General features: G+C 40.9%; 1 protein-coding gene and 1 non-coding gene across 2 annotated transcripts in view; one reads left to right on the top strand and one right to left on the bottom strand.

Annotated features, from left to right (window-relative positions):
- The window catches only part of dnah1 (dynein, axonemal, heavy chain 1), a 44,612-nt gene that overhangs the window by 1,315 nt on the left and 18,347 nt on the right, over nt 1-24,950 (bottom strand). The window contains exons 38-78 of the mRNA XM_061833755.1: nt 24,429-24,623; nt 24,222-24,341; nt 23,563-23,721; nt 23,352-23,456; nt 23,123-23,263; nt 22,841-23,001; nt 22,612-22,769; nt 22,273-22,446; nt 20,909-20,938; nt 20,562-20,740; nt 17,650-17,880; nt 17,352-17,548; nt 16,715-16,850; nt 16,373-16,581; nt 16,086-16,257; nt 15,753-15,944; nt 15,398-15,508; nt 15,129-15,314; nt 14,854-15,045; nt 13,001-13,168; nt 12,699-12,890; nt 11,705-11,836; nt 11,152-11,277; nt 10,954-11,073; nt 10,710-10,859; nt 9,785-9,945; nt 9,114-9,339; nt 8,750-8,945; nt 8,436-8,587; nt 8,118-8,314; nt 7,876-8,020; nt 7,595-7,753; nt 7,368-7,496; nt 7,122-7,292; nt 6,858-7,037; nt 6,300-6,476; nt 5,828-5,998; nt 5,627-5,757; nt 2,466-2,610; nt 1,008-1,214; nt 100-334 (exon numbers count right to left, since the gene is read on the bottom strand). Of these exons, the coding sequence (XP_061689739.1) occupies nt 100-334; nt 1,008-1,214; nt 2,466-2,610; nt 5,627-5,757; nt 5,828-5,998; nt 6,300-6,476; nt 6,858-7,037; nt 7,122-7,292; nt 7,368-7,496; nt 7,595-7,753; nt 7,876-8,020; nt 8,118-8,314; nt 8,436-8,587; nt 8,750-8,945; nt 9,114-9,339; nt 9,785-9,945; nt 10,710-10,859; nt 10,954-11,073; nt 11,152-11,277; nt 11,705-11,836; nt 12,699-12,890; nt 13,001-13,168; nt 14,854-15,045; nt 15,129-15,314; nt 15,398-15,508; nt 15,753-15,944; nt 16,086-16,257; nt 16,373-16,581; nt 16,715-16,850; nt 17,352-17,548; nt 17,650-17,880; nt 20,562-20,740; nt 20,909-20,938; nt 22,273-22,446; nt 22,612-22,769; nt 22,841-23,001; nt 23,123-23,263; nt 23,352-23,456; nt 23,563-23,721; nt 24,222-24,341; nt 24,429-24,623 (6,718 nt within the window). The remainder of the gene's footprint in view (nt 1-99; nt 335-1,007; nt 1,215-2,465; nt 2,611-5,626; nt 5,758-5,827; nt 5,999-6,299; nt 6,477-6,857; nt 7,038-7,121; nt 7,293-7,367; nt 7,497-7,594; nt 7,754-7,875; nt 8,021-8,117; nt 8,315-8,435; nt 8,588-8,749; nt 8,946-9,113; nt 9,340-9,784; nt 9,946-10,709; nt 10,860-10,953; nt 11,074-11,151; nt 11,278-11,704; nt 11,837-12,698; nt 12,891-13,000; nt 13,169-14,853; nt 15,046-15,128; nt 15,315-15,397; nt 15,509-15,752; nt 15,945-16,085; nt 16,258-16,372; nt 16,582-16,714; nt 16,851-17,351; nt 17,549-17,649; nt 17,881-20,561; nt 20,741-20,908; nt 20,939-22,272; nt 22,447-22,611; nt 22,770-22,840; nt 23,002-23,122; nt 23,264-23,351; nt 23,457-23,562; nt 23,722-24,221; nt 24,342-24,428; nt 24,624-24,950) is intronic.
- Nucleotides 1,245-1,316, top strand: trnae-cuc (transfer RNA glutamic acid (anticodon CUC)). The gene has a single exon. It is a non-coding gene; the product is annotated as a tRNA-Glu (tRNA).

The following is a 24,950-nucleotide window of genomic DNA, read 5'->3' as shown; positions in this document are numbered from 1 at the left end:
CATAGGGAGATAGAACCTGAGCAATATACACACGTGTTTAACCCGTCTGGGAAACATCAAGATGAGCTATAATATCACCATTCATGCTCATATACTGACCAGCGCGTGTCAGTGTCTTGTAAATAGGACAAACGTAGATCCCAGAGGTCGGAGGTTTGCGGTCAGGCGTGGGGATGAGCCAGATGGCAGCCATTTCTGTATAGAGCTCCTTGGGTCTGGATTCTGTGAGCTGAGCGGCGTTATTATCCCAGCGAGCACCCTCGATGAATAAGCCATTGATGTAGCAACCCGTGTCCGGCTTTTGGTCTATATCGCACACGGCTTTTAATACAACCTGACGAAGGCAAACAGGGCTCAGTTTAGAAGCATTTTATAAAACTGACTTTTTAAAAATGATTGTAATTTTCCTTTTTTGTATTTGTTCCTTAAAATGTGAGCATTTAAGTAATGGTAAAGTGTGTAGCTATTCAAGTTCTTCCAAAGACATTCATACAATAGACTTGCGATTTTAACCAACCCCAGAAACAAGTCACAAGGTTTTAAGTCAGGACTCCTGGCTGGCCATTTATATGGACTACTACAGCCAATCAATCTCCCAGGGATATGGAGATTCAGCCATCCATGAAAAAAAAAAAATCATTAATTGTGGAGGGCAGCATTAAAATCAAATTCTCACAAGCACTGATAACTGGCCCAATTTTATCTTGCTGCATGCTGAATGACAATGGATTCATGGTTTCTTGAAGAATGAATGAAAACAATCCTTTCCAAAATTCTTACTGCATGCATTAAAAAACCCAAACAAAATAAAAGAATGAAATCAATATTAAAAGTCACAGATGAACGAAACAAGACCTAAAAAGGATTTCTTATAATAAATGAATCATTGAACTATTTTAAAATACGGAGCTACTTTTCAATTACCCTGCAGAAATGACTGACTCAACATCTTAAATGAAGTTTCACACAAACAAGTAAACACAGTACACATACAGCAACTGTCTGACCTCAAAGTCAAATCCAATGGTGTCGATGGAGATGCCAAAGCGACGGGCATAATTCTGCAGGGTTCCCGTGAGAAAAGCTTGAGGGAAGTAGAAGCCGCTGATCCAGAAGACCGGTGGAATTCCATTTGAAATCCAGCCTTGAAGAAAACGGATTCTCTGCAGCAGGTCGGACACCCAGGAGGCCAGGGGCTTCAGTGATGGGTAGGCCTACAAGACACCACACACATACATTCACATTCCCTGGTGGTCTAGTGGCTAGGATTCGGCGCTCTCACCGCCGCGGCCCGGGTTCGATTCCCGGTCAGGGAATTTTAAGTTTTGTGAAATTCATGAGCTGACCCATAATGAGAAATAGGTTGAATCAGTAGTACTTTGAGATTAAATGCAGACAATACATGGTGTTAACTAAATTTGTGCTTTTTATGATAGTCAATGAAGTATCTTCGGTCACAAAAGTTTCCTGGGGAAGGACATCAGAAATACTAATGGAGTCAAAGTAATTTTGTTGCTAATATTTGACATATCCAAGACCTTCAATTAACACTATCACTCTATTGTGTTATTTTATTGTTTATTTACGTAAATAACCACAATGATTCATATAATTAGAAAGGCTTATGAAGTGTTAAAATCCAAAGAAATACTGATTGGTATTGAGTAACTGAAGTAACTTGTGGGAAAAAAAGGCAAAACAAAATATGAATGATGAATTTATAGCACTTTTTTTGTAAGCATACATTTTTCTTTGACACAAAGCTGACAAAAGTGTTCTAAATATGTGAGGGGAAGAAGAATTTAACATTGGAATCCAGATGCACAAAGCAGCCCTCACCAGGACTATTTGAGTAGCCTGCGGGCTCACCAATGATTAGACATGCAATTTGTAACGAATGCTGTTGAAGTGATAACGTGAGAATTTAAAAAAAGATTTACAGAAATAAATTGTTGCCTACTGTCTCCTACCTAGTTGAATCATAAAAAAGAGGTCTGATTTGTCTTAAACATCTTGAACAGAAACACAAGGACAAAGAAATATGGTCCATGCACAGAATAATTTGCAGAGTAATGAATGCCAAGATGCCCTTCAGCAAAAAACAAAACTAAGAAAAAGAAGGGTAGATTGAATTTCTCATTCAAGGACAATGAAGAATTATTCTTAGCCCTTTTTTTGTTGCGGAAATAACTTTGGAGAGTTCAAATGTTCCAACAAGTCTGACATGCATTCTGGTGTCAAATTAATTGTATTCTGTCTTGCTCATTCGGCATTGTTTTTCTTTATACTTAGTATTTATTTTGAGACAAAAACAAATTATTTCAATCAAGAGATGTTTCATCAACAATTATTCAAAGAAGCTATGCCACACAAACATGCAATGCAACCTCTGGAGCCTCATATCTTCGAGGGGATCAGAATGGTTGTCAATGAGGTGTGTGTGTGTGTGTGTGTGTGCGGCTTGCCTTGGCCTTCCACATATCAGGCACACCGTTGTTGAACAGGCTGTTGGCCATTAGCTCCAGTTCTGATGACATCACCACTAAACCTTTAAGAGCCTTCACAATATCACTGAGACTCTGTGCGATGACCTCCAGCAGATTGTTGTATCTAAAAAGGCAGATAAAAGACAAGGACCACTAAATTTACATCTTTCAGAAGAGTTGGCCAGACTACGGGAATGACCGGTGTATAGATTAAGATTTGACAATGAAAAGTAAATTTATTTGTATTGCGTATTTCATACATGAGGTAACTCAATGTGCTGTAAATGATTAAAAGTATTGAAAATAGATAAAACATTTAAAATGGGATAAAATCAATAGAAATGACATATATGTATTTTTTTAAAAGTACACTTAAAACCGTGTAGTCCAAGAAATATTAAAAATTGGAAATACTCTAAAAAGCATTAGAAAAAAAAAGTTTTCAACCTGGATTTAAAAACATTTACACTTAGGGCTGATTTCATCTCTATTGGCAATTTATTCCATTGTGTTCAGCATAATAGCTACATGCTACTTATTAATACTAATTTTGGTCCATAAAGATAACTCCTGATTTTAAAAAAAATGGAGGAATTTGGAAATATAGAGATGTAAACAAGTACATATATCCATCCACCCATTTTTCTTAGCTGCTTATCCTCACAAGGGACACAGGAGTGCTGCAGCCTATCCCGGCCGTCAACGGGGAGGAGGCAGGGTACACCCTGAATTGATTACGACTTAACCGCAGAACACATGGAGACAGTCACATTCACAATCACACCTAGGGACAATTCCGAGTGTGACAATGTTTTTGTTATGTGGGAGGAAAGGGGATTGCCCAGAGAAAACCCATGCAGGCACGAGAAAGAGCATGCAAACTCTCCACAGGGAGGGCCTGGTCCTAAGAACTGTGAGGACGCTTTACAGCTGCTCCACCATGCCGCATCATTATTCTATTCAATGTTAAAATTCAGGGGCCTGCATATATATATATTATATATATATATATATATATATATATATATATATATATATATATATATAATAAATATATATATTTTTTGCCCTTCTTTTTCATTCACCCATTTGCTAAGACACTTATCCTTAAGGGTTGTGGGTGTGCTGGAACCTATACCAGCTATCTTTGGGTGAGAGGTAGGGTACACCTTGAAGTGGTTGCCAGCCAATTACTTTACAGGGCACATACTGTATAAACAACCATTTGTACTTACATTCACATGGGCAGTTTAGAGTTTTCAATTCACCAACCATACATGTTTTTGGTATGTGGAAGAAAACCAAAGAAAACCCACGTAAGTACAGCGGAGAACATACAAACTCCACACAGGGGAGGCCGAATTTGAACCCGGGTCTTCAGAACTGTGAGACAGATGAGTGAACCAGTTGTCCAGAGTCCAGCCGTGTGAAATATTAACTGTTATTATTATTATCAGTCATATTTCCAGTAAACATTTTGATAGGATGGTATTTTCCATCAAAGCCACATACAAGTTTGAGGAGAAGGCACACATTGGATAAAGCTTAACTCTTTTTTCAGGAAATATGATCTTAAAGGTCAAGTGTCATCCCTATGAACATTCTAAAATAGATATTGTAATGAAAAATACATATATTATTCACTTCAATGTCTAAACGAAAAAATAAATGCGAGCGGAGTGTCATCCACGCGCAAAGTTGCAGAAGTGTCATTCTGCAACATCCAAGTGGTCACCATATTGGCAGCATCCTCTGTCTGTGACGTCACCCGGACATTCACCAATGAAAACACGCAGTGCACCCTACCACGGGAGATGAACACGCTCCTTCTGACATGGAAGCTGTTTTCGGAAAGAACACGCACAACCAAGTGAAGTTACCGGGGCAATATTATATTATTGTTTCGAGCCATATTCAGATGATATGCGATCACGGTAAAACAGCCTCCCCGTCCGATCTACTTCCACAGCGGAGATGAGCCATCGCGGCTCATCGCAGCCGGCCGGTGTGACTCATTTTCGGCACCGAGGTGGCTAATCACGGAGTCGAGCCGTGCTGCTTTAGGGGTTTGTCCACAGCCACCGCAGTACGTGATGAACAACACTGTCGAGCCGGGGCGCTTTACTGAATTGTCGTCGCACGTGGCTGAGTGAGGCATTGTCGGTTGCATTCTTCAGAGCCCTCCGCAAGCTCGACGCGCAGCCTTTGCCAAAGCCGTGACCGGCGAACGCAGCGCCTCACCTGGTGTGGCTCATTTTCGGCGTCATGGTGGCTTATAATGGAGCCGAGCCGTGCTGCTTTAGGGGGTTGTTCATAGCCGCAGTACGCGATGAACAACAGCGTCGAGCTGGAGCGCTTTACGGCGTTGTCGTCGCATGCAGCTGAGTGTGGCATTGTGGCAGCGTTTTTCAGAGCCACTGCCGCCCACGAGCCCGAAGCGCAGCCTTCACTGGTGAAGCGACGCAGCAGCCTGAAGCCGTCCGACACGCACATCGACACATTTCCTACGTGGATCTTTCGTTACGTTATGAGAGACCGATTACGTGGTCCGCCCCAAACTATGATTTATTTTAGTTGCTGTATACACACCTACCTGTTATTTGGAACCCACGAAGCTCTCGTGCTCTGCACCCTGTGCAATCCATTTTTCTCGACGAACATGGTCTCTTGCAAACTTATGAAGGCTAAATCCATCCTCCGAGTGCTCAAACAATGTCCAGCAATGCAACGAGCTGGCATTTTGGCTAACACTAAGGAACAACGAGCTACCTTCCCGGAGGTAAAACTAATGGAAACAAACGAGTCCATTTGGGGGCGCCGCTGTCCTTTACGTCACTTCCTGCTTCTTCTCGAAAACAAATCCCTCAAGAGGATTTTCATGGCGGGAGTTACAAAAAGCTGTATACGTCAAAATCACGTTTTGTGGTAAAAAACCGCATGGGTCCATGTCGGCTGCCATTTTTTCATTAATAACATCAAAAATCATGCATTTCATGACAGTGGCCCTTTCAACAAGCAGGTGGCTGATAACTATGGGACGTGTGTTTAAACCTTGTTGGACAGCTGCTTTTTCTGGGTGTGGAAAATTCTGTGATTCAGTATTTCACATGTACCAGAGGAATACAGATTACTGCTGTTACCTGATGACCTCCTGCATGAGAACTGTGTTCATGGACTCTTCATATAGCACAGGGTACTTTTCCATCACCTCCTGAATATCAAAAGGCTGTGGGACTTTTACCACGATGCCTGCTACTATCTCCTCCACTATCTGTGGTACAGGAGACCAGTCACTGTTACACACAGGCTGTCTTCACCAATGTGAGATGACAAATGAATACCTCCTCCAGGGTCTTGCCCCCAGCAGATGCAGTTCGAGGCTGTAGGCGCAGTACAGATCCCAACAGAGCAAATGTTTCATTCTGGGCAAAGCTGATGTTAGCGTTGTCATGGAGACCAAAGATCTCAGGTGTATCATTTATGGGCAGACTGTGGACATATGCCAAGTAACCCTAAGGTCAGAAAGGACACAAATAGTCATTAATTAGGAATCACTTAATCGGGTGTGTACATTCTAAGTAGAGTTTTGAATTGTAAAAGTACAATTCCGAGCCATGCCTCTGACTTACAAAGATCTTGACTTCTTGATCTTTTGTGTTACAGACACTACACAACCTATTTGGCGCTCTGACAAAATGGAAGTTTTTACAATTTCACTTGGTGATACGCAACAAAAAGCAATGGAAACGTTTTCACTGGCTGTGAACATCATGCAAATTGACAATCGGTGCAAATAAAGTTGGCATATCGAACCTTGATATCCACGTTTGTTTCAATCTGCCGGTAAACTCCAGATTGAGAGTAAACATGATCCTCTTGGAGGACAGCAGGACAGTAGAAATCTTCCAGCACACTAAGAAGACAGCGTCTGTCCCACTCATCTGTCACACGGCCACCATAATTGATCTCCCCTGCAGTGTATTTTAACACCTGGACGGAAGAAGGCTCAATGAACGTGACTGTGAACATCTATGAGAGGATATGATCTCAGGAACAGGAAGGCAAAAATAATCATGGGAAGAAAATTCAAATGTACTCAAAATTCTAACACAGCAATTTGTCTCGATCTTAATAATGTTTGGATGGATTAAACTGTATTCTCCATGATGAATTTAAATTGTTTCATCCAGATACAATTCCTCCGACCGACATATTCTGCACATACACTCCAGGTAGGAATTTTTTCACAGATAAATGAACTGACAAACCCATTCGGACAATAAGATCTGCGTGGCACGCACACACACATGCACGCATTCACGCACACACAGACACAAAGCGAGTACCGCTATACAGGTTGAATGTAGTCACCTTGTAAGGAATGTTATTATACTCATCTAGAAACATTTTGAGTTGGCTGATGCAGATGTTCAGATCACCATCGGTGAACTCGTAGGGAATATTGAAGCCCAATGGGCCAAACTTCCTTCGCTCAAGAGCAATTCCATGGAACAAGCACAGAGACAAGAGCAATGACTTCAAGTGTGATACCTGCAGTAAACAAGAAATGCATGTTTTAACTGCATTAAATGGAAATACATCTGTTATTGTCAGAGGACTGTGGCAAAAGAGCACCTTGTTGGAGGAGTTGATAAAATCATTTGTGAGCTTCAGGTAGGTTTTCTGTAGATTTGCCTTAATCCCCTTGGGCAGCTCAATGGTCATCTTTGTCCCATTTTGAAGAATGGACACCGGGAATCTATTGCTGGGAAGACTTGTGAGCCACAAACGGAAATCTTTGTGTACCTGTGACCGGACAAGGCAATTATTGTAAGAGGTAAATTCAAAGAGAAAAAAGTACAGTTTTTATCCCTTCGATACCTTTTGGTCGATGTTCTCAATAAGGCTTTCCAGTGACGGCATCCAGCTGGGTGCCAAGTGACAATTCTGAAAGAAAACCCATTGACCTCTTTCCATTGCGGTGCGCATTAGGGCTTCAGCCAAGGGGCCCTGAATACCACACAGACCATAGGAAGATATTGCGGGTTTACAAAGGGTGTAAACTGAAGCAATAATGTGCATTTTGTATGTGTGAGAATGTGTTCAACCTGGCCTTGGCCCAGGGAGATGGCAGTCATTTTTTTGGAGAAGTGCATGGCATCAGCAAACTTGTAGAGGTCAGAAGCTGGGTCAGTGCCCGGAGAAAGAACAAAGATGAGAGGAGAGGAGGGGGACGACTCCTTAAAGACTACCGATAGGTCTGATGTCTAGAAATGAAATGTGGAAAGAGGACATAGTTCTTTGGAAATTTAATGTACTGTACACAATGACTTTGTCATTGTTCACTTCTTTGCACATCAAGCCACAAGGGACAGAGGAAGAAAAATACCTGAGGCTCTATGAAGCGCTGTCCCAATTTAACAGAGACAAAGTCCTGTATGCCTTGAACCAGACAGTCAGCCCTCAGACAGCGCAGAACCAACAGCTTTTGAAAGCGATCTAACTTTGTGTCCCAATCACCAGGGAGAGGCTCTCTGAATGCAAATGAAAACACACCCGTTACATATTGACATCTTCTGTAAATTCAATACAAGCGACATCATAGCATCACTGGGGTCTGAGCATGTTTACCTGTGAGGAATGTTGCTGTCAAAAATGTTCTTGAAGCCAGGTAGATGTTTGTCAAATGTCGATGCAAGATCTCTGTAGGTCTCCAGAACACTGAGGCCCAGAATATCCTTCCAGGCACGGTCCGACAGCCATCTTACGGCTGGGTTGGCAAGTTCCTGGTTGGGCATCCCTCCAGATAACAAGTTACGCCACTCAGCCTTAAAGAAACCAAGAAAAAAAAAAACAACTTATGTCACTCACTCAGATTAATTTGGATTAATACACAATTTGCATTGTTCAAGAAAGACGCATGACACAGCCAGTGCCGGATTTACTTACCATGTCAATTTCACCATCATTCATTAGGATGCGAGCACAAAGGAGAAAGGCAAACATGAGCTTGTGCTTCTCGAACAAGCTGCGACACACATTGCAGTACAGACTAAAGGTAAAATATTCATTAATGTTCTCGATTCGCTGCTCCACCGTGTCTGTAAGTACAAAACAAACAGTTAGTAAATGCTGTATTTCATTTTTTACAGCCGATCGGCAAATTCTAGTATCCAAAATCTTAGATACTAAATGGCTCAGCTCACAAAAACACAAATTAGAATCAACATCTTAATGAGATTTACAGAAGCTTGTCACTCTACCTGCTCTTTCAGCATTGGCGATGCCAATCATGAAGATGCCAAGGAACCACTCCAGGGAGTATTGGTACATGGGATCAACGTTGGACAAATCTGATACGCAGAAGAAAAGAATCTGTGTGCGCACAGCCACAGGTACATAAGTCAGACGGGTGGCGTCAATGTCTTTTTCTGTCTCCTCTGCTACAATCACTTTGGCCTGCAAAAAAAAAAAAAAAAAGTTGTTGTGAAAAAAAAAAAACACAATAATGACTACAGAATTCAGTAAACCATGAGTAAATTTGAGAGTGCTGTGTGGAAAAGGGTTTGGTTGGAATTGTATAACATTATTATTATTATAGAAGCAACAGTCTTTCGGGTATCTGACCTGAATCTCGCCAGCTTTGATTTTGGAAGCTTCCAAGACCTGAATAAGCTCTTGATTGTCCACCGGGTTTCCTTCTGAGGAGCTGAGACGAAACAGAATCTCATCCTCTATATCTTTCAGCTCCTGCTTCATTTTGGCATTGCTGACGATCAACTGGTTCTTAGCGATTTCCAGTTCTGGACGTTCCGCCGCAACGACCTGGGCCAGCAACTGGTCTTCCAAACCACTGAGAACATCCACAGTGTATATTTCTATTCATTTAAATGATTGAAAGCAACAAACAAAATTCAGAGGACTATGAAGAAGACCCTTTTTTTTTTTTAAATCTAAACTGTATATTACAAATTAATGTAAATATTCAGTATATATGTGTGCTTCTGTGCGTGTGTACTCACACGTGAGTGTAAGACTATGTATTTATCAAATCTGATTACTGATAGTGACTGTTGGCTTGAAATTGTCTGCATCTACTTGAGATTTTTTTCCAAAAAACAGTGGATTTTGGATGTGATGCTATTTTGTGCAATCAATATTTTTCTTGATTTTGTTGAATAGGTTCTAAATGTATTTTTTTGCAATACAGTAGTTCACATTATCAGGACCCTTTTATGACAGGAAAGCTAGACGTGAACAAAAACAGAATGATTGTAACTGTGTGCAATGCGGGTTACCTTGGTGACAGTGTGAAGTTGATGAGTGTGACTTTAGTGGAAACCTCTGGGGAGTAGTGTGGGTTTGGTAACTTGGTGGTGATGTAAAACTTGAAACTTTCATGGTATGGGATGGTAGAATCGCCAAGCTTCAGTTTTAGGCTGCCTTGCTCCTTAAATGTCTACAGGGCAAAAGCAGTGTATTACCATATATCAGACTAATTCAAAATGTTTGACAATAACGAGAACAAAAACACAGCAGGATATTTATGGGTGGTATAACAAAAGTGATATCATAAATAACCCTAATATTTTTTTTCCCTGAAAAAACAAATGCAGAGGACCCTGTCGGTGAAGAGGGCAAGGCAAGTGGATGTCAAAAACAGTTCAACAGAGAAGATAACAAGACTTCCATTTCTCAAGGGACAGACTGGGAACCAAGCTGGGGGTTTGTGGAAGACCGGCTGCAAGTCAAACAGCATCAATCTTCAAAGGAACCAGATATGCCAAGTTCATATACAAATCTGATAGCATAGCCCACATTTACCATAACCAAGGCTAAGGCATTGAATCTATTGCAATATGGTTAGGTTAACTCTGAATTTCCACCATATCTATTTTGAATCAAATTGTACTTGTTGAAATGTAAATTATGGTCTCCTTTCCACTCACTTAACCTTACCTAACATAACCTTTTCAGCTAACACATCACACATTGAATCTCTAGAAGACAACAAGACTTCCCTTACCACTCTGCAAGTAAAAAAAAAAAAAAAAAAAGCCGTTTATACCTTTTTTTTTTTTTTTTTTTTTAAAATGAATCGCTTAGCTTTGGCCAAATAACAGAGGGTCCGTTTACGGGGAATGCTTCACCTTTTGCCCCCCAGAAGAACGCGTTGTCATAGAGAATTGTTCAATACAACTGACTTGATATATAGTAGAGTACCTGCTGCAGTAGTACAGGTTCAAGAGCAGGATCCAAGTCCTCTTCTACATTCTCAAGTAAGCAGGGCTTGCCAAAGCGAATTGCATTTTCAAGACTGCGGAGAAAATCTCGGTCACTGAGCTTTATAATCTCCAATCCACTATCCCGCTCCTGATTGACAGAGTTAGGCATATTATGGGTAGAATCTCTCTAAAAGAAATGTATACATATAAAAGCGTACATTTGCTTTGAAGGTACAACATACCATGGTTTTGATCCAGGTGTTTGCTTGACCTTGAGGATCAATGAAAAGATTCCAGCGGAGAGAATATTGGGCAATCACAGCATTCTCTACTGAAAGGTTATCTTTAGGTAGACCTGATAGCTGTTTACATAAAAATACTGCAATGTGATGCTGGAGATGGTTAAATGCTTTATACGAGCCAATTAAGTTAATTCTGACCTGCCAGGAGCGGATCTTGACAGGATCTCCGAGAGTGGTTATGAGATTGGGTGCATCAGTATGTGGAATGTTTAACTCCTTAAAACATCGCAGCCACTCCTCTCCCATCGCTGCCCTGTAGGATCCCTACAAGCACACACACAGAAACAGAGCATGTCCATGCAAATTATGTAACAGTTCTTAATGATTCACCTGTATACAAGTTTTGAACCCTCCACATCGTGGTCACCACCTCGTCCGGCTTCAATCAATGCAAACTAAAGCAACCAGATATTCCAAAAGCTTCTTCTCTCTTGCAAATATATTGCTACAGGCTAAGTTATTCTACATTTTATGTTTTGATCTTCTTATGTCTCAAAATTAGGGGGCTCCAATAACTAGAGACAAATTCCTTGTGTTTTTGATATACTTAGCAAATAAAGATGATTCTGATGAATATAAAAACATTTAATTTCATGCAACAAGCCCTCGAAAGTACTGCGGGACTACGTATATCAAAATCTATTCAAAAATGTGCTTTTCTCAAGTTTCTTTTTTCTGGGGTGTGACTCACCGTGAAGGGCCCCAAGTATGATACATATCCTGCAGACATCAGCACATCGCCTGACACATTATTGACCATGTATTCTAGATGTTGCACAGTCTCCTTCCAGCGTGTTTTCTCATCTGCCAGTCCAGCTATAAGCTAAAGAATAACAGAATATAATCAATGTGGACCAAACAGACCAAAAACAGTCATGATGGCAAAGGAGAAAAATATAGAAGATATAACATATAATATTAAATCATGAATTCTAATTGTCTCTGGGCTATGCAGTAGAGAACTTGTTTGCACTGCTGACTCACTAGGTTGGAATCTTGACCCTGGATTTTTTTTTTTTTTTTTTTTTTTTAAATCAGGAGTGCTGTATATTTTTGTACTTGCAAGGCCAGTCCCTGTGTGTTTTCAGTGATGAATGTGAGTGTGAGTCTCAGGTGCATGTCAGCTCTTGTCATAAATCAGACGGGATAGGCTGAACAGTGACGTGCAGAAAATAGATGTCAGAAGTGATTGAGAATAGTCAGAAAACTAAATTAACGGAAGTAAAAGTTCAAATGGGCCAATTGATGGTATCACTACATGTTAATATGATTGTAGATCTGTGGTCTCAAACCACCGGTCCTTGCGCTATTTGGTACCAGCCAAGGTGGCCCCCATCCCTCCTGAGAGACAGTGCATCGCCCACCTTGTTGATAATTCACCTTTGATTGGGGCACACCATGTACCCAGCTCTGCCCCCTCAATCAACTCTTAGATGATGTGATTCCAAACTACTTGGCACCACCTCTACACCTGGCTAACAACCCCCACCCCAACCATCGCCACCATTTAACAGGATGTTAAGTGGCTTCATCCTCACCCTCATTGACAAACAGAACACATGGAATAGCATAAACAGGTCTGTGGCAAAGGTTGGGTACCACTGCTGTATATCACAGCTAATTCCATCATGACAGTGTTCAATAGTTGTATGTAAAACAATAAAGTTCCTCCACGCTGGTCTCACCTTGTCTGCTCGAACAAGGCGTATCTCACACAGTTGGTACTTGTTGTCCAGCTCATTTTTTTTGGCCAGGCACTCTTCGTACTTGGCCTGCAATGCCGCAATACCACTCTCAACAGCTGCTTGCATTTCTTTAGCAGCTTTCAAACTTCTCTGAGACTCATCATATTCCTCCTGGGCTGCTTTGAGTGCTTGCTGTTCAAATATATACAGGTGGAGTGTTAGGTTGATACGTTGACAATGGTATTCAATTCCATAAGGTCTCATCTAGACATAATGACTAAAACACAGATTCCACGTTTTACCCTTTTAGGCTCCACACCCTTGGCCACAAAGTGATAAAGGTGCATGGCTCGAACCCACTGACAAATAGAGGTACAAGCTTTGGAAACTTTGGCAATGGCAGCAGGCTGGAATTCTTCATTATCTATGTAGGGTTGCACCAAAGTAATCACTCTTTCCGGGATGTTTTCCTGCAGAAATGTTAAGTGCAGGAAATAGTGCAGCAGTTTTTACAAAGTACAGTTAAAAAAAAAAGGAAGAGGCAAAAACACGATTTGAGCTGATGAGCGACAAGAAAGGTTAACTAAGCTCTATGTCATGGCCTGCTTTGGTTTGTTTGGTTTTGTTCCATTTTCCTGTGTTCCATGTTTTTCACGTCTTCAGTCCTCAGTTGATTATGTCCACCTGTTCGCGTTGACCAATTAGCTCCCTCCAGCCACTCATGTCTTGTCCAGCTGTTCCTCAGTCTTGTGACTCTATGTGTATTAAGTTCCCTGGTTTCATTCGGTTCTTGTCAGTCTGTTGTTGTCAAGTTTATGCGCATCAGTCCTATTGTTTGTCTGTCCCATTTCCTTGTCACCACTCGTGTTTTATTTCCAATTTTAGGTTCAGTTAAGTCTTTGTTATTTTGGTTAGTTTGCTTTTATCATGTGCCTTGTTAGCCTTTTTTTGGAATTAAATATTATGACGCCTGCCCTCCTGCTTTGCCTCCCTGCCACTCGGGTCCTCCAAGTTTTGCCTCGCCTTCACAAGTCCAAACTGTGACACTGTAACTGGTATAGCTCAAGTAGCCTTTGATTCTAAATTTGTGGTATTTTTAAGAACTTTATTGAAATTTCAAAGTTAAACAATTTCTTTATGCTCCTAAAAACAGCAAGGAACAATGAGGGTTCTTGGTCTAATGCCCCAAAACAATTTCTACAAGTATGAATATATGGTTACAAAGGTGTGGCACATTAGTCATATTGCGAGGACTAAAATACAGAGCAAGGGTGGACAAACGTTTGTGCAGTAGGTCCACATTTGATTTTCAAAAGGGACAGATGGGCTAGGTCCATAATCTATCCATCCATTTTCTTAGCCTGTTATCCTGACGAGGGTCGCGGGAGTGCTGGAGCCTATCCCCGCTGTCAACGAGCAGGAGGCAGGGTACACCCTGGACTGGTTGCCAGCCAATCATAGGGGACAATGAGACAAACAGCCGCACTCACAATCACACCTAGGGGTACTTTAGAGTGTCCAATTAATGTAGCATGTTTCTGGGATGTGGGAGGAACATGGAGTGCCCAGAGAAAACCTTCATAGGCATTGAGAGAACATGCAAACTCCACACAGGGGGGTCTGGGGTGGAACCCGGGACCTCAGAATTGTGAGGCCAACGCTATCCAGCTGAGTCACCGTGCCGCCGTCAGATAGGCTTGGTAAGTCATAGGTTATTTTTTTTAAGTCACAGTCTGTATGTGAAATACTTTACTTTAGTTATTTTAATAATTAAATAATTACTTTTCAATTATTTAAAACTGCATTACATAGCATCTCTTGTCACCGAGGTTGGTATTCTGCATTACAGCTCTCACTTTGATATAATGTAGGCCAGATGCACCCATGCATTCTCTGAACTGCTTATCCACAGCAGGGTCAAGGTTGTGCTGGTGCCTATCCCAGCTGACTATAGCAAGAGGCGGTCTGAATTGGTCACTAGTCGATCGCAGTGCACACAGGAATAAACAACCATTCACACAACACTCTACGACTAGATAATGTAAAAAGACCGCCAGTGTGTGGGTGTCCAAACTGTATTTTGCCCACCCGATAGGAATGCTGAGCAAATTATACAAAGCAGTTCGTTATAACGAATATACGACGTATACGCTACCTTATCATAGCCAAAAAGGCTATCGAGAAACTTGCCAGGATCCTGCAGCAATACTTTGCCAGGTTCCCAGTAGTCGTCAACCTTGGTTCCAGGTTTTTCTCCAGGCACCTTCTTTGGTTTGACATCCTTCATAATGCACACAGCTTCAATTACCAGCTTCACGCCTTGAGGAGGACGCTGCATGGCTCGCACCTATGAAGGCATTCCAGAAGTTAAAAATATATGTAGTTGTGGTTCAATATACAAAGAAAGTTAAGCAGATCCATGCCTCTGACCTCAGTGACATCATTCTTGTTGAGTGATTTAAGGCTGGTGGTTGCAGCTTCAAGAGCTGGAAGGGCCTCATCTAGATCCCTTTGCGCATCGCTGGCAATTTCCCCTGCTACACGGGCTTTTTCTGAAGCCTTTGCTTCTTCTTCTTGAACTGACTTCCGAGTCTCCTCTGCAATCACAGAGTCTTTCTGCCAATGTAAAATAGAATGTTCAATTATTTTGATTCACCATCCACTGCTTCCAATGCATTTGAGACCAGATATTTCCTTACTTTGATAGTTTCCATTGTGACCTCTGTTTCCCTTGCTGCCTCCTCCAAAAGTGGCCTCATCACCTCCTGCTCCTCTTGCATCTTACTCACATCCTCTGCTGTGCTTAGAAGCTACAGAATAAGAATACATGAAGAGTTTGTTTTCAAAACGAGACATAGGCATTTTTTTCAGATTTACGAAACTCGCGCCAAAATTATCCATTCAGAGCTGGATAATTTATTAATTATTCGGTCCCCCAAAAACTGGTTTTAAGGAATATTCACATTTAGTTAAACCTAATCCTTCTATTCTAAACATGTGACAGAGCAAAATCAATAAACACATAAAGGTGTCATTTCTCTTTTGAGGCCTTGCCTTGTCCAGACCAGTCCTCATGCGCTCACATGCATGGCACAGCTCTTGTTTCTTCCGTCCAATGAGATTTGAGAAGATATTGAGCAGTTCCAAGTAGCTCTTAGGGGTCACGTAGTTTTGGCGAGAAAGCTCAGCAAGGAACTGCTCACACTTTTTGGCTACATTCTGGTGAATCTTCATGCACATAACTGTCTAAAAAAATTAAAAACTTATTCGTTGGTAGTGGCACACAAGGAAAACCAGCCATCAAATTTTCATGACTAATCTAGATTCACTGTATTTCTAGAATTTGCTCCCAGGATGAAGAAAACACAAATACTGTAGCATCCTCACCAGTCCATCCACGACCTCAGGGCTAGCTTCTAGCTCAGGGAGCTCATTAAGAAACGATGTGGCCACAGCTTGCAGCGCTTCATCTGGCCATGCACTGAACCAGTCTATGGTGCAACATGTTACCAGTGAAGGAAACTGCCTCAGTCTTGCACGAAACACTTCCCCTATAGGACTTTAATGAACGACAGAAGCAAGAAGGGTTGCTATTCAATTGAATCAAGAAAAGAAGCCAAAGTACTGTTCACTCACTTTGAAGAGAAACAAAATATTTGGAAGGAACTACTTACCTCATGCAGAGTACAGTGTGGATGTTAGTGCGAACTCTTTTAAGGTAAGCAGCCATAAGATTTGATTTGGTTGGCTGCTGGGCCAATTCTTGGACCACTGGCTTCATTGATGCCAGAATGCGCTCCTGCTCATCTGATGCATACAAATTGGGAACATCGCCAGAGTTCAAAATGCTGTTGATGTCTTCCAGGAATGACTCACTTTTAATCTGGTGTAGAAATAATCCAAATTAATTTTATTCCAGGCCAATTTATGAACAGTACTGTAATCACTATCTATTGTTACATTTTAAACTTCAACAAACACAGTTCCAATAAAAAACAAAAGAGACAACTGAAAACCTGTGTGTCCACAAAGAGGAAGGTGATCTGCTGGTTATGAATGCCAGCCTTCATCATGATGCTTTTAATGTCTTCCCGCCACTCTAACTGACCATAGTTCTTTGATAGCTCAATCTGGAAACACTTGTACTCTGATCTAAATTTTAAAAAAAGGAGCATAATGCAATTTAAGACCACAGTATAGAAGTTGGAGTAAAACTAAAATGTTTTGCCTGCCTAAATGTATCAATGATGTCTGAGAAGTACTGCTCAGATCTGTCAGATTTCAAGCAAAGAAAGAGCTATGCTTAATGTCTATTTAATATCTGTCAGTCATTTCCGACGTCCATTACTGTATGTACTTCCTGGCATCTAAGAGATGATTAATTTGTTCTCTCTGTTATGTCTCGCTGGAATAAATAGATGAACAAAGATACATTATTTCTTCCACATCATTATTTTTCAAGCAATTGAGTAAACTTTTTGTAATTTCACACATGAGTGCTCACGGAACACTTATGTGCCCCAGAGCACTTGTTGACAATCTCTGGTCTACGTGATCAAATAATGAGAATCCTACAATTATTATTCATTTTTTTTTTTTAATCGATAAGCATGGACAAAAAGCACCTGAGCTGTGCAAAAATGTGAGTCTTACATATATGAGGCAAGCTTAGTGAGAGACTGTCGTCCACTGCCACCCACACCAAGCAGCAGGGCATTGCCCAGTGGCTGACGCAGGACACGGCTGATTCGGCAAACGTGCTGAATCGCATCCAGAAAGAGCACAAGCTTCATCTTTGGTGTACAGTTTTGGTTGTAGTCTTCCATGTACTCCACCATAATGTCTTCTAACTATAGATTATAAAAGTGAAGTGGGAAACTAAACATGTTTCATGCCATATTAATCAAACTTCACACATTTGATATGGCAGAAAATAGTTGTCTGTCCTCACCTTTTCCCTGTCATCTATGAAAGTGTAGACTTTGTGTAAAGCACCAGGAACCATAAAATCCCCATATAAAACAGGCTGGCATGGCACGACCACATCAAAGTCACACCCAAACTCCTGAATAAATTCCTTCAGGAGGGAGCTGAACCACTCCCGGTCTTCTGCACACACCAAGCGGTCCTGAAAAACCCGGCAGTTTTCGTGGTACCAAAGCTGAAGCAGCATCTCTTTGCTCTAAGAACAAGCAAAATAATATCCATTCTATTCAAACATTTTCAGTTAGGTTATTATAGGCGTTAGTCATATAATTACTCTGAAAAATGTTCATATGATTTCTTCGTCAGGTCATTTTTAGTACAGAACATACGGTATGATCTAAAGCAATAGCTGTCAATTGTTAAGTCGGGACCCAGAGGTGGGTTTGCTGCCCCATTATGGTTGGGTCACAGACAGTAGCAAACAAAACATTCATACTAAGATATGTTTTGAAGTTATGAATGGGATGCTCTGAAGAGGTTTTTACTGCAGTGAAAGAATACGAGGTAATACAGCGCAAAAAGATATAGGGTTGCGCACATATGATCATACAATTGTCTAATGTCATTATGACTTTAGAAGGCTGCATGCTGGCTGAAGAGTGAGATCATTTGTCTCATAGTTCTTGAACTTGGGATTTTGAATCCAGCTCTGGCCTCCCCTCAAGAGCATGGGTTTACTTAAGACTCAAGGTTTTCCCTGGCTTGGTCCCAGATTAAAAAAACATCCATGTTTGGTTCATTAGAAGCTCTAAATTGCTCATAGATGTTGTCTTGGCACTGCGATTGGCTGGCAACCACTTCAGGGTGTACCCCACCTTATGCCCAAAGATAGCTTTGATAGGCTCCAGGACTCCTGCGACCCCTGAGGATAAGCGGCTCAAAAATTGGGTGGATGGATGTTGTTTTGGCAGATATTTCTCTGACAGAATAAATAAGGAAGCAATCTTATCTGTTAGTCTTTGTTACAAGAAAGAAAGAAAGAAAGAAAGAAAGAAAGATATTTTTGCTAAGAGGAAAGCTATAAGTGACATTTTGGTACCCATTACTGAAGCGCAAGCAAAGAATCAATGTGACACAGAGAAAGAAAAAAGAGAGAGAAAAAAGAAAAAAATACACTCATCTCATTCCCCAAACATTCTGACACAATTAGCTTCCTCCAGGTGCACTCACTTATCTTTATAGGAATGGGTGCATGGAGAGGAAAGGAAGAGAAAAACGGGGCTGCCAAAACAATCCAGGACACATGAAAACTATGCCTACTAGGAGCTATGGAGAAATAAAACATGTCAAGATTATATAAAACTACTGTTTTTTATTTTTAACTATTAACCCTAGTAATGGATAGGCTGACAGATGAGGTTAGACTGGATTCCCCTTGGACCATGATGTTCGCAGATAATATTCTGATCTGCAGTGAAAGCAGGGAACAGGCAGAGGAACAGTTAGAAAGATGGAGGAACACACTGGAAAAGAGAGGATTGAAGATTAGCCAAAGTAAAACAGAATATATGTGCGTGAATGAGAGGGGCGGAGGAGGAAGAGTGAAGCTCTAGGGAGAAGAGATAGTGAAGGTGGATGACTTCAAATACTTGGGGTCAACAATACAGAGCAATGGAGAGTGTGGTAAGGAAGTGAAGAAACGGGTCCAAGGGGGTGGAAAAGTTGGCGGAAGGTGTCTGGTGTTCTATGTGACAGAAGAGTATCCGCCAGGATGAAGGGCAAAGTTTATAAAACAGTGGTGAGGCCGGCCATGATGTACGGATTAGAGTCATGGGAATGAGGCAAGGGACTGATTGACAGTTCATAACAGTAATAAAGAAGAGACTGGGAATAAACAGCATCCATGGCAGAGTTTTAAGGCGAAAAACATTGATGACCAGATAGAACACCAAGGCTTGTATTACTTTTGGGTGAGTGGGGGGTAATCTGAATTATTCCCAAGATTTTTAGAGATTATTAAAATGACTGACAAGGTTTACGTTTCTGATTGGTGGTGTGTGTCTTATTGGATGTGCCATGAATGTAGCACAGCATTGCAGAAATAGAACATCATACATCATATCAAGAGTCAAACGTGGTTGTGGAAGTGTGATGGCCTTTGAGTGCTTTGCTCCTTCAAGACCTGGACAACTTGTGACTGATGGAACCTTGAATTGTGCTCATTAATAGAAAATCCCAAGAATATTTAGCCATCATTTGTGACCTCGGGCCAAAGCTGACTTGGGTACTGCAGCAGGATAACGATCTAAAACACACCAGAAACTCAACTTCTAGATGGCTTAAGAAAACACAACTTAAGTTTTGGAGGGTTTTTTTTGGGCTTAATAATGGTAAATGAAATCACCATTCAACAGCAGTCTTTTATATTCTTATATTTACATTTTTTTGATGATCTTAACCCAAAAGAACCCATGGGGTCACATATGACCCAGTGTAATTAAGGGCCCACTGTATAAACACAATGCACCACAGTTACTCTTTTTACCCTTAAAGCCCGACGTCTCACATGTGTCCACCTGACAGTGACTGCTGGCGGGGATTCCCCTATCAATGTTTCAGAGGGAGCCTTCTTCCAAAAATGGAAGTAAATCAGTACATTTTTCCAAATGTGATGTTTTTGTGTTCCTTTGATGCTTATTGATTAATTTAGTTCGTACAAATTTTAAAAGAGGATTTGGATGTCTTGGGTTCTCGAGGTTAAAACGGGGAAAATTTGAGAAGAGGGAATACTTTTTCAGGCCACCTTACACAGCTACAGTAGTTTGTGAAAAGTCTATGTAAACGTCTTGCTTCAACTGTACGTACAGTATATACACATTAATACACACATACAACCCATATTTGTACAGCTGTGGAATAGGTGTTTGTCAGTAATACCTCTATCATGCACGTCTCCGCCATGAGGATACCTTGGAAGACCTTGGACAGGTCTCTGAGGTTGAATGTGTAGTGAGACTTTGTAGGAGTTGGGAGAAGCTGAGTGCAAATAGTAGTGTACACACGGATAGTGGCATTGACGATTGCATTGTTCAGTGGTACAATTTCTGGCACTGATCCTGATGAGGAAAAAAAATGACAGAAAGGTGAAATTCAAAGTGTAATCTTTTTCAAAGCCGATTGCAAAGCTTTCAATACTTGTACAATTTTCTCAACTTTTGTGTGTTTTAAATGTGAAGACAGCTACAACACTGAAGTATTAAAAACTTTCAGCATCATTGACTTACTGCCTGGATTCTTTTTACTCATGTTTCCATCTAAAGAGAACATAGATATAATTAGAAAGAGCTTGATCTTGTTCACAAGTTCAGACGTACAAACAAGGTACTGTGGAAAAGTCCTGGGCTGGTCCACTGTGATCTTTGGTGTTTTAATGACCCTTTTCAAAGAGCTCAAACTGACGTGAAAATACAGTAGGTCAGTTACACATAGCAAGATTATGTAAAAAATTCTCAAACTTTCTAGAGGCCTTACACACATTCAAGGAAGAACCCATTAAATGTTTATTTGAGTTCCCTTTAAATATTTTGGAGATTTTGTTTTTGCTAAAACAAATCTAATAGTGCCGAGGACTTGCACACTGTACTGTATGTATTGTCAACAACTGTATCTACAGTAGTGTTCAAAACAATATCAGTTCAATTTCACATAGCAGATTAATCCACATTATCACCATATTTTTTATTGCTACATGTCAAATAAATTACCAGTAGGTGCAATAGATTCTCAGAAAACCAACAAGACTCAGCATTCATGATAAACACACCGTTAAGGCTGTGCTGTGCAATTGGGGAATTTGTTGTAAGGGTGTGTTGAAAAAAAATCAGTCTGCCATCAACTTTACAAACTCATAACTCTTTTGTACAAACGTTTTTGTTTCTAGAGTTTACCAATCTTTTGAATCATCCATCCATCCATCCAATTTTCTGAGCCGCTTATAGTCACGAGGGTTGCGAGAATACTGGAGCCTATCCCAGCTGGAGGCAGGATACATCCTGAACTGGTTGTCGGCCAATCGCAGGGCACATGGAGATAGACGACAGTCACACTCATAATCACACATTTTTGGGATCTGGGAGGAAACCAGAATGCCCGGAGAAAACCCACGCAGGCATGGGAAGAACATGTCAACTCCACACAGGCGGGGCTGGGATTTGAACCCCAGTCCTCAGAACTGTGACTCCATAGCTTCACAGCTAGCTGCACCACCTCTCCAGTAAAACTTTTAATCAAAGTACAGTGTTTTTTTGAACAACATGCTGAACAAGCCATTTTACTCGGGCTTTCAAGGAGAAGTGGATCTTCAGGAAGTGCTGGCTTCATCCTTGAACAGGGCCCACCTGATTCACACCTGTTTTTCACAAAATGGATGACCTCAATGATCGAATGCATCGCTGCATTTTTATTTTATTTTTTTAGCACACGCTTTTCAACAAATTACCCAATTGCACGGCCTTAAGAGTGTTTATCGGAAATGCTGGGTCTTGTTTTTTTGATAATCTACCAGGATTAAACTGGTTAGACACATTGGACTGCAACTATTTTGAACACAACTGCATATATTCCCAACTGTGTGGGACAACTGACTCACTCATCCAGCTGCCTAAAATGGTAGAGAAAATCTTTTTCATGCTGGCGTCCTCCAGTTCAGTGAAGGATAGAAAACTGAAGTGTCGCGTGAAGCGCGGTGTGATGGGGTTGCGGCCTCCACCTGGAGGTCCCATGGCACAGGCAAAATTGATATCCACTATTTGCTTGAAAGCCCCTATAGTGGAGGTGCAAAATAAAAGATGGAGGCAATTGGTATTTGACAACTTGTTGAAAACCTAATATTTAAGTTTTTGAGTAACACTAAAAATATGAAGTGGACATAAATCCATTCAAGAATAGATTTAACAATAATGATCTAAATTTGGTAAGATCTACTAACCAATCTGCTTCCGGTCATACCAGCCAGTGTGGTCCATCCACTGCCGCAGCAGTTCAATAGGCGGCTGGGCGCCATAGGTCTCCAACAATGGCATGTTGAGGTCATCAATGAAAAAAATGAAGTACTTGCCTTTAGGAGGCGCAAACACACCTTTCCGCCTAACACATAACAATCACATGGGTTTTCTAGTAAATAATAAGTGGACAACATATCTCTTTTTAAAGCATACCGTTTATCCAGCTTGCTGTCTATAAAATCTTGAGTTTGGTTGGCTGAGGTCCGTGCTGAAAACATGAGGAAGTGGGTGACGTATTGCGGATGCATGTTCTTTAGCAGCTTGTCAGATAATCCGAGAGTCTTTCCTGTCCCGGTAGGCCCGATACAAAGCAACTGGTTTGTAAAGAGACATAATTGGGCAGTTCAATCTAGGTAATGTAAATGTTGAAGTAAATATTTGAGGATACTTTTGTGATTATCTCTTTGAAGCCTTCATTGACATGGAATCACTTACAGGCTTCATATTGGTCAAAAGCATATCCATTAGGAATGTCATTCTCACTGTGTCAGCAGTGGGAACTATGATGTCAGAGTAACTTGTATCTGGGGTGATTACAACACTCTTTGCATCATTCACCCAGTTGACCCACTGCACCTGTTGAATATATAGTAGATAATCAATGGTTCACCAGCTAGAAATGGTGTCAAGCCTCTAATCTTTCGATTTGGTACAAATTGTTTACCTTTCTGTCCTTTTTATCTTCCTCTTCTTCATTCCACCGACTTATCCCTGCATCGTCAAGCCTGTAGTCATATACCAGGCCTTCTTCTGGGAAACATAAATTAATCTGAAGGAAAAATACATTTACATTCTTTTAAAATACATTTATTAACACTGTCAATCTGCTAAACATTTGGTCACTGATGAAAAAGCAGAGCTAGCTGCAATGTGACCTTTTCTTCTGACATCTTGTTTTTGAGCCAGGCACTGAAGCGCTGGCCACTGGGTGAATCGCCTGTGGCACCGACACTCCAAACTAGGGAGAAAATGAACCACGGCTCAATCAGCTCCTTGATACGGTCTAGTTTATTTCGGGGTGGTGGCTTGTCTTCCTATGAGACAAGGAAGCATTTGTGATTGGTGTGTAGTTGCACAAAACACAGTGCAGAACAAGAAAAAAAAAAGAATTGTGTGGACAGATTTCTGTAGAGGAAAAATGCAAACATACATACAATACAAAACCTTTGGCATTACTATATGCCAAAAGTCTCATCTGTAGTGACATGCTAAAAATATCAACTAAATACACATTGATGTGTATGACTTTGTTTTTAATTACTATTGACAATTAATCATACAAAGCTGAAAATGGAGTGTGATAAAATGTTGAGGGAAATACTTTTCAGAGGGCAAATTCCTGCCTAATTTCTACATGGAAAAAACATTTTCATTGTTTCTTGACTGAAAATGATACATATTAAAAAAAATCCTGAAATATTTCTGTGAGTGAGTACATTGTATCTCTGAGTTATTGTTTTCAAATTAACTACCCAAGACTGTGAATTTAGCTTTTCTTTCTAAATTTAGAGCACCGGGAACACCACAAACAAACCTCACTAAAGTTGAATGGACTGAAGAAGCAATCCATGAGTTTTAGAAGACTACAAGTCAGATTGCTGTCCAGTGATGTGATGACCTCCTTTACTGATATGCGGACAAAATTGATAGAGTCCTGTAGAGACAAAGAAGAAAGGTAGCACATCCTTCATAATGGACATTCGTTGGAGCCTCTTTTTGTTGTGTTATTTTTTATTCTCACCTGAAGGAACCGTGCAAACAAGGAAGTGAGCTCTTCGTTGAATGGTCTCATTATTTTGGGGATTTGCCTGATCCAACACTCTGTAAAAGGGACGAGGCCCAAAATACTGGGCTCTAGGTAGATCATACCACAGCGAGACACTGTAGCTGGCGACGCCACTGCCAAGTCCTGCACCTCAAACATCATGGTCATGCACTGAAAAGAGTAAAATGACTCGTCATTCATCGAAAGTGCAATTTTACGAATACCTTTTATTCACTTGGACTAAAAGCAAACTTTACGCCCTTCACACAAAATTAAAAGCATTAGTTTTACTTTAAAAGCATGTTCCCTAGGCTTTGGTGTCACAAACCATGTGATCTTGGAGGACTTGCATGAAACCCAAGCTAGGTCCAGAGCAGGCAGAATCCTTTCGGATCCTCCACATCCTGGCCACCAGCTCTTCCACATCCTCCCATCGGGAAAGCGGTACAGATCAATGAAAGTCAAAACTAGCAGGCATTCAAACACTTTTTTTTCCAT

This window comes from Syngnathoides biaculeatus, chromosome 10, assembly GCF_019802595.1.
Source record: "Syngnathoides biaculeatus isolate LvHL_M chromosome 10, ASM1980259v1, whole genome shotgun sequence".
NCBI classification, from domain to species: Eukaryota; Metazoa; Chordata; class Actinopteri; order Syngnathiformes; family Syngnathidae; genus Syngnathoides; species Syngnathoides biaculeatus.
Note: the sequence above shows the minus strand (reverse complement) of the source record. Positions and strands in the feature narration are given on the sequence as shown.